The sequence below is a fragment of the Nanorana parkeri genome, unplaced genomic scaffold (assembly GCF_000935625.1).
Source record: "Nanorana parkeri isolate BGI_ZX_2015 unplaced genomic scaffold, ASM93562v1 scaffold986, whole genome shotgun sequence".
Lineage (NCBI taxonomy): Eukaryota > Metazoa > Chordata > Amphibia > Anura > Dicroglossidae > Nanorana > Nanorana parkeri.
The window spans coordinates 71,132-80,569 of NW_017307254.1; the positions used below are offsets into that span (position 1 = coordinate 71,132).

Below are 9,438 nucleotides of genomic sequence, written 5' to 3' on the forward strand. Positions count from 1 at the left end.
GAACGTCATGACGTTGCTGTCTCGAAAGAGAGCCAGCGAGAAGCTGATTGGCCAGACGAGGTCGGCGATAGGTGTAAGTGTTGGCGGGAGAGAGCTGTAGGGGGCGGAGTTTTTGAAAGGTTAGCGCGCGCGCATAGGCTGCTTGTGGTTCTTGGAGTGTGAAGCTGCTGGATTGTGGGCAAGATGTGGAATAATCATGGTGAGTCCTGGGTGCCGGGAATATATCATGTGCTCTTCTACGGTTTCTTCCTGCGATTGCGGGCTGCATGGGTTCCGGGGTATCCCGCTGCTGAGGTGCCATGCGGTGTCTTAATATAGAGCGTTATGACGTCCACTTCATGAAATCTGCAAGCCAGGTTGCTGCTTGACGTTGTTAAAGGGAAATCTCACCTTATAGAACATGATGCTTCCTTCTTCCAAAGGGAGAAAATGTGTATTGTTTTTCCCTTTGGAACCAGTAAAGCAGGGGTATTGAATCACATTTCAGGGGGGGTCTGGTGAACAACATGTACATTTTTAAGCTGAGGTCTGAAGTGAATCGTGGCCTGGACAGAACAGTTATTTGTTCTCCAGGTCTGCCATTTAGGCTGCGTTCACAGCAGCAGCTGGTGGCGTGTGTTCCCAGGCGCAGTACTGATGTGCCAATCCTGATTTATCACACTGTTTTATATTTTGTTATAGGTCCCCTGCCCTGTTTACATACAACCAACATGTTCAGAGTTGGTTTTACATTTTATTCTATTTTTATACTTTATCACCCTTTTTTTATTTTTATTTTTTGTTAGCCCCTATGTGACAGCAAACGTCAGTTTTTCGTCTCCTCTGTGTTATCACTGAGATAGGTGGCGCTGTGATCACAGCGCCACCTGTCTCGGCTGTCAGGAACATCTTACCCTCCGCCGGTACAGGTGTACTGTCCTTACACCGTACTGTCCAGCGCAGTCCTGCCCTATGTATTTTGAATTTCGCTCGCAAATTGCAAGCACTCATTGATCAGCGTGGTCTAGGGACCACGCTGATCAATGAAAAGCGCTATTTAGCACAGACCAATACAGTTTTGATTAGGGATGCACAGATACAGAGTATTTGGGCAAGTACTTGTACTCGCCCAAATGCTCGATATCTTCTCCAATACCGGAACTTCTGGTCAGAGGAAGACTTCCTCTGACCTGCAGTGCCATAGGGGAACATGGAGCCAGCTTCCTGTGCAATCAGGAAGCGGGTCAGCGACTAATGACCTCCCAATTTCCTGATTGGCCAGGACGCCAGCTCCTTGCTGATTGGCTGGGAAGCCAGCTTCCCAGCCAATCAGCATCGAGCCGGAGTCGGCTTCCCTGGCAGTCAGGAAGCCAGGTAGCATCTCATTACCCGCAGCCCGGCTTCCTGATTGCCCGGGAAGCCTGCTCCATGCAAACAGAAGCACCGATACTCGGTGAGTACCGAAAGCAAAATATCGGTACTCGTACTTGATACCCAAAAAACGGTATTGGTGCATCCCTAGTCTTAATTAAAACAATTTTTTTTTTTTATTGGGACAAGTAGATTGTTATGAAGGACAAGTAGATTTGGCCCCCGCTTTAGCCCCTGGACAAGTAGTTTTTTAAAAAATTTCCACACCCCTGTTCAGTGATCACAGAGTGGATTGGGGAATGGATGTTGCCCGGTCTGCTCCTGCTCTCCATCCTGACACTGCTGTGGTCCTGGGCCCACAGGGGAACTGAAAACCACGGAGGGGGGTGGGTGGCACAATTGTGGGTAAAACAAGGGATCTGGGTGGCCGTACAGCCGGCCAGATCACTTGTAGTAGCCGGCCCTGCCTGATGTCATTGGCTGCTAGGAAGGCAGCAGTCCTAGGAACCAGTGACAGTGGGGGGGCTTGTGCTGGGTTATGGCTGATAGGCTCAGAGGCCAGTGTATCCATTGTCAGCAATTGTGGTCTCAACAGAACTGCCATTTGTGAGCAATTGTGGTCTCAACAGAACTGCCACTCGGTCCATGTCTGGACCGCGGTCTGCTATTTAGTGATCCTTGCAGTAAAGCATTGCAACCATTATCCGTAGATCCAGAGTGCAATGGTCTGGCTGCTGCAGACACTGCCTCTCATCCATGTCTGTACATGACCATCAGTAACAATGGAAGGGAGAAGAATGAATCGACTACGGTGATGTCACTGCATTTGTATTCCATTGAGAACTACAAGTCCCTCTGCCATAGTGTCTGATGGAACTTGTGGTTTCTCCATTCACATATTCTACCAAAGGATCTGTGAATGGATGATGGCTGTGTGACTCCACCCACACAATCACATGCAGAATTAAAAAAATGCACACCATCCTTCAGGGAGAAGGACCCTGTGATTCTGGTAAGAGAGGGATTCCGATATGTCCATATTTCATGGTAACATCCTGAATGTGTGTGTGTAACATCTGACATGGTCAGAAAAGTAAACCTATCCTTTGAACATTATAAGAATATAATAAAACGACTAAATTGGACATGCAAAAGAATGCATTTAAGAGAAAAAAAATTGCACATCTTTATCCATTTTTATAAATCCCCCCCCCCCAGGTTGTGAGTCATTCTGTGTGATCTGCCCCTGGACATACACTATATTACCAAAAGTATTGGGATGCCTGCCTTTACACGCACATGAACTTTAATGGTGTCTTAGTCCGTAGGGTTCAATATTGAGTTGGCCCGCCCTTTGCAGCTATAACAGCTTCAACTCTTCTGGGAAGGCGTCTACAAGGTTTAGGAGTGTGTCTATAGGAATGTTTGACTATTCTTCCAGAACCGCATTTGTGAGGTCAGTTACTGATGTTGGACGAGAAGGCCTGGCTCGCAGTCTCCGCTCTAATTCATCCCAAAAGTGTTCTATCGGGTTGAGGTCAGGACTCTGTGCAGGCCAGTCAAGTTCCTCCGCCCCAAACTCACTCATCCATGTCTTTATGGACCTTGCTTTCTGCACTGGTGCGCAGTCATGTTGGAACAGGAAGGGGCCATCCCCAAACTGTTCCCACAAAGTTGGGAGCATGAAATTGTCCAAAATCTCTTGGAATGCTGGTGCCTTAAGAGTTCCTTTCACTGGAACTAAGGGGCCAAGCCCAACCCCTGAAAAACAACCCCACACCATAACCCCCCCTACACCAAACCTTACACTTGGCACAATGCAGTCAGGGAAGTACCGTTCTCCTGGCAACCGCCAAACCCAGACACGTCCATCGGATTGCCAGACAGAGAAGCGTGATTCGTCACTCCAGAGAACACGTCTCCACCTCTCGAGTCCAGTGGCGGCGTGCTTTACACCACTGCATTCGACGCTTTGCAATGCACTTGGTGATGTAAGGCTTGGATGCAGCTGCTCGGCCATGGAAACCCATTCCATGAAGCTCTCTACGCAATGTTGTTGTGCCAATCTGAAGGCCACACAAAGTTTGGCGGTCTGTAGCTATTGACTCTACAGACAGTTGGTGACTTCTGTGCACTTCAGCAGGCGTGACCCCGCTTTGTCATTTTACGTGGCCTGCCACTTCGTGGCTGAGTTGCTTTTGTTCCCAATTGCTTTCACTTTGTTATAATACTACAAACAGTTGACCGTGGAATATTTAGTAGCAAGGACATTTCACAGAACACCAGAATCCAATGATTGGAGAGGTGTCCCAATACTTTTGGTAATATAGTGTATATAAAAAGCATTACAAACATTTACTTTGCCAACACTAGTTAAAGTATTTGGTTTTCAGCCCAGCAGGCATTTTAAGGTGTGTCGTTGACAGGCTTTTGTTCACATTGGATGGATTTTGCATTCCTTTACAAGTCTTTGACCATGCAAAACTTGTTAAAGGTTAAAGCCCACCTCCAGCAAACAAAACAAAAGTACCCTTGCAGTGTGAGTACCTCTGCAGTACAAGGGTTAAATATTTTTTGTCTATGGGCTGGAGCAAAGGAGATTTGCTTATCTGACCAGTCCCTGCAATCCTTTCTGCCTTGGGCTCTGGTAGTCTTAAAGGAGCACTATGAGGTGAGTGCTTTTCACTCACCTCATAGTTCTAGCCAACCTGTGACAATGAGACTGTCACAGGTCGGCTCAGTAGATCGGGAGGTGAGGGAACACATACCGGCGTTCGTTCACCTCTCGATCCTGTCACGGCTCTCTGCCGTGACGGGGAGGGGCTGGATTGCCCCGCTCCGATCCGCCAGCGCTGACTGGCGGAGGGGGCGGCTACAGCTGGCTCTGCCTTTTTAGATAGGCAGAGCCAGTTGTCAGTCACACAGCTGGGCGGATCCCAGCACATTTGTCGGGATCCGCATCAGCTGCGGCGTCTCAGTATACCGCGAGCTACAGCTCGCGGTATACTGAGCTTAGGGTGACGGGAGAACGCTAGTTTGTGTCCTCCCATTACCTTAAGGAGAACTATGGGGAAAAGCCTTAACCCCATAGTTCTCCTTTTTAAGGACCGCTGATGTCGTCATGTCTAATGCAGGTTCCATGGATCTGCATTAGATATTAGGATGCTGAGGGATTTTCCACCAGCCATAACAGGGGAGAGAAGATGAGAGCACTGACCACCAGGGGAGTGAGGACGAGGTAAGTAAATCTGCTGTAGCCCCACTGCAAAGGTACTTTTTTTTTTCACCCCCCCCCCATTTCCCGGAGATGGTTGTTAAATGCACCCATCAATGAATTGGGAACGATCTTAGAAAGCATCTCTAACTAATGCCATGGCCTCATCACTTATAAAAGGGGCCAATTGCATGAGCCTCACAAATTCCTCCATGAGACTCCTGCATCAGCTGTGGACCGGAGGCTCTACATTACAATGATGGCTGACACCACCCGCAGCTGTTTACAGGCCATTCACGTGTAATCACACATGCGATTACCTGCAGACGGTCACACCCGGAACCAAAGACCATGATCCACAGGCAATTGCATGTAATTGCAAATGATGTGCACAGCTGCGGGCAAAGGCAACTGTCACTAGATTGTACAACGCCTTTGGCCTGCATCTGATCGATCGCATGAGTCTCATGGAGGAATTTGTGAGGCTCATGCGATCTGTCCCATTCACAAGTGTGAGTAGGACCTTATTCTGACTGACACGGAACAGTCAATCAATTATTGAGTTGATTATTTGAAATTATCTTTTAATGTTAGTGACATTAAAGTCAAAGATATTTGTCCCTCCCCCCAATGTTAATTAAACGTACCATAAATTAGGTTTCCTAATCCGATCATTTTAGTTCCTTTTTGTTTTCATCTGTCACTCCAGCGCTGCTGCGGGTCTCCGATCCAGCGCTGACTCCTCTCCTTGCTATCACTTCCTGTCCCACAGTGTCTGCATGCGGGTGCACGCGTCCATAGACTTACCTTGTGTGTCTCCTTGTCTCACGGCTGAACAGCGCATGCGCCTGCCCCAAGATGCTTTGCGGTCACCCAAGATTTTTCACATTTTCGGACGGGAGCGCACGGGGTAGACACAGGTAAGTTTAAAGCGTGTTTTTTAAAAAAAATGTTTTATGCTTTTTGCATATATCTACTGCTTGCTAACAGTAGATATATGCAAAAACACCAAAGGGTTTAATAACCCTTTAAGGTGGCTATTGCCACAAAAGGAAAGTGCAAAAAAAAAGCTTGCTGCTAAAGGGGATGAATAATGCTTACATTTCCACTGCACAGGGACTCCGATCTTGGCTGTCTTGAGAAGCTAAGCTGGCTGAACAATCTTCAGCATCAGACATGCTTTGGGGGTATTGGATACCTGGTCCAGAATTGCACACTCTGGTTCCATCGACCAATACCTATGTCACTACAGAGAATATCTGACACACACACACGCTCTCAAATCCAGGGATAGAGCTTCTTGGATAGAGATACATTGGAGTCCCCACACAATGGAGAGTTAAGTGTAATTCATCTTTTGAGGCAGTTTTTTTTTTTTTGAGATGCAAGTCTCTATTCACATATAGCGTTTGCAGTGCGATTTTTCCCTGCCCTATACGGCTCAAAATGGTAAAATCTTTACGTCTGCACAGATTCCGCTCATTTGCGACGACTAAAGCAGCGAACGTGCGGAATTACCCCCTGAAATCGTGCTTGGACTATTTTGTGGGACAAAAGGTTTTGTACCGCGTGGTCTCCGCAATAGTCTGAACAATGCACATTAAAATGCATTGTTTTTGTTTAGAGCGGTTCCGCGTGTATTTGACTGATTACGCAGGGAAAACTATCATGTGTGAATAGAGCCTTAGAGTAGCTTTAAAGAGTATTTATACTTTTGCAGCCAAATTAGGATGACACCTAAATTATATTTCTTAGATGTTACATAGCGGAAGTGAAAAAATAAATATGGGTGCTTACATTTTACTTGCTCTTGTTTGAAAACTCCAAAACTGAACTTTTTTCTCGTTTTTTTTATGTTTATTTTTACCCCCTTTAATTTGTCATATAAATTTGTTTTTTGTTTAGGTGGTTTTGATGGCGGCTACGGTGGCACTATGGGCGGTGGAGGGTATGTGCAATCACCAGGAGGCTTTGGGTCCCCTGCACCTACACAAGGCGAAAAAAAAGCTGTGCGTATGAAAACATATATATATTCATAAAAATAACTTGACTAATTTTTCTGTTTTGGCAGGAGGTCTGTGAACCAGGAATACCCACAGTTGTGCATTCTGCAGTTTGTGTTGTTCTCTGCTACAAGGTTAACTGTCTCACAGGGGCGGAGTGTTTTATGCTTGCTCATAAATTGTATTGCGGTCACGAAGAGGTTAAAGCATATAAAGTGATTCCAAAGTAAACACTAAGGTTTAACATATTTGCACTTCTTGACATTTACTTCAAGTACTCTGTGACTAGATAAATGATTTAATAAAAAAAAAAAAACCAACTTATTAATACTAATGTATATTTCCTTATATGCCTGAATTCTTTGCAGATTGAAATCTACTTTAACCACCCGGGGCATATGTACCATTGCTTTGAGAACAAGTGTCCCCCTCATCTGACACTTCCATGTGTGGGTGTAATAATCCAGATCAGAATAGATAAATTGGCTATGTTGCGCAGAAATGAAAAGAGCTGCATCTAGTGCTCTATCTGTGGGCTTCATGTAATAAGAATGCCAGTTATTTTCAATATTTCATATTTATTTCACAAAAAGTAAGCCTTTTATAGTTTTGCCCTAAAATATATTATTTAAGAAAATGTAACCACTGTGCATTTACTTTCAGGAGGGGGTTTTTTGCCTTTAGCAGCTTACTCACTAGCATGCTATTTTATTTTTCTTCCAGAGGTCCAGGACACAACAGATTGTTCCCTGTACAGTTTCCCAGCTGCTCTCTGCCACCCAAAGTGATGAGCTCTTCAAGATAGGAGAAGTAGAACTGTCTCAGGTGTGTGTGCGCATATAAAGTCGTCTTATGACTAGTGAGAATATATGGGATAGGTTATTCTCAACATGTCTGTCCTGGCTGCTTATTTGTGCAGACAGTGCCATCAATGCAGTTTGCTAAAGATCATTATTTTGTGCTAAAGGATCTGATTCTAAGATGAAATGTGGTATAATTGCAGCCACTTACCATAACCTATGATACAGAAGATTCTCACACTCGGGTCAAGTGACCTAGTCCAACAAATTATAGTTTGTACACTCTAACGGAGACGCTGTGCCCTTTACTGGGCAAAGACAAAGGGTCACCTTTTTGTTTAAATTTTTTTTCATTTTATAACAAAGTTGGTTTATTAACCCCTTCATGACCAGTGATGTACAGTGCACGTCACTAGCATCAGGGCTGTTTAAACAGTCTCCAGGTGTCTTTTGCCACCAGGACACTGTTTAAACTTGTAAAGCCGGCTGTCATCTTTACAGTAGAAGCAAGTCTGGCAGCTCAGCTTGTAAGCCCCCCTATGTGATAGCAATTAAAGTAAAGTTTTTAAAATGAATATTAAATAAAATAAATGTAAAAATAATACAAATTTTTAAAGTCCCCCGCCTCGGGTAGCATCAGTTATTCTGTATTTTCAGCACTAAACCTGTGTCCCAAGTCTGTAAGGTTGTCATCTGGTCCTCTGTTCACGCTTTCCTGAAGGTTCAGGCCTCTGCTGATGGAAGTTTTTGCTGGTAGGTCCTTCAGGCGGCCCTGTGATCTTGGGCCCTCTGTTACAGTCCTGTTTTCCTTATGCTATTTTGACATGGGTGCGGGGTGTGTTTGTGTGCTGTGTTTTTTTTGGGTTTTTTTTCCCCTTCAAATCTGTACTATATTTTTCTTTTTCAGGTTACCATAGTTGGCATAGTGAGACATGCAGAAAAAGCACCAACCAACATCTTGTATAAAGTAGATGACATGACTGCAGCACCCATGGATATCAGACAATGGGTGGATACTGATGTAAGAACATAATATGTGATCTTATGGGAATAATGCACACACAAATGATGCTGATGTTTTATTTTTTCCATGAGGCTTGGTTTGGACCTAAAAATGTATATCTTTCTAGCCTTGCAAAACATGTCAGATCTATCGACTAGTATATCAGTAAATTTTGGGAAGGTTGCTTGAAGTGCATAAGAAAACAATGCTTTTGGTTTTTAAAGGGACCTTGTGAGGATAGAATTAAGGGATAGCAATTGCTGATTCGCTTTTGAAAAAATGTAGCCTCCGGGTCTGTCATCTTCTCTTCACTGCTCAGTGAGTATCTGATCTGGATAACATAGGCATTAGAGACCTTAACTGTCTACACACTTGTTCCAGGGTTACATAGTATTTGAGGTTGAATAAAGACATAAGTCCATCAAGTCCAACCTATTAGGATCTCATTCTAGGAGTACCTGTACCCCTGTATATTACCTGTACCCCTGTAAAATATTTTTGACTAGAAATTAAGAATTTGACAATTTAAGAGATGCTGATGATGCAAGAACATGGATAAATACCCCCATGTCTATTCTGGCTGATTTTACATTTGTTTAGGCAGATGTCTATGAACAGTTTTCTAAGGAGCTAATGAAAAGCTAATTTTTGTGCAGATATCTAATATTTTCACTGCAATTCAGTCTGCTCCTTGGATTTCCAACTGCTTCCCCTTTTGAGATCGATTAACATGTAATAACTTAATTTTAGCGTACATTGAATGTAAGAGGTTAAATATGTAATCCCTAATGACTTTACAAACATCGAGACTTCTGGACTGCTATGATCCCATATTAAAACATACAAAAGATCAAAGTAAGGGAGTTTTAAGTCCCTAGCATTTGGAAGTAACACTAAAGCTGTGTTTTTATTTTGTTTTTTTTAAATTTTATTTTTTGTAAATTTCTTATCAGCCTTGCCCAGGTAACCTTTTGTGGACTGCATAACACCTCACCTCTATGCAGTGGCACCACAAGGGTAGTGCGGCCCTCACCAGGTGACACACTTTGGTGTCACCCCCCCCCCCCC

General features: G+C 44.2%; 1 protein-coding gene across 1 annotated transcript in view; it reads left to right on the forward strand.

The window, feature by feature from the left end:
• The first annotated feature begins 99 nt into the window (after window positions 1-99).
• Window positions 100-9,438, forward strand: part of RPA2 (replication protein A2) — a 15,203-nt gene continuing 5,864 nt past the window's right edge. The window contains exons 1-4 of the mRNA XM_018566890.1: window positions 100-199; window positions 6,470-6,573; window positions 7,291-7,392; window positions 8,275-8,388. Of these exons, the coding sequence (XP_018422392.1) occupies window positions 184-199; window positions 6,470-6,573; window positions 7,291-7,392; window positions 8,275-8,388 (336 nt within the window). The 5' untranslated portion in view covers window positions 100-183. The remainder of the gene's footprint in view (window positions 200-6,469; window positions 6,574-7,290; window positions 7,393-8,274; window positions 8,389-9,438) is intronic.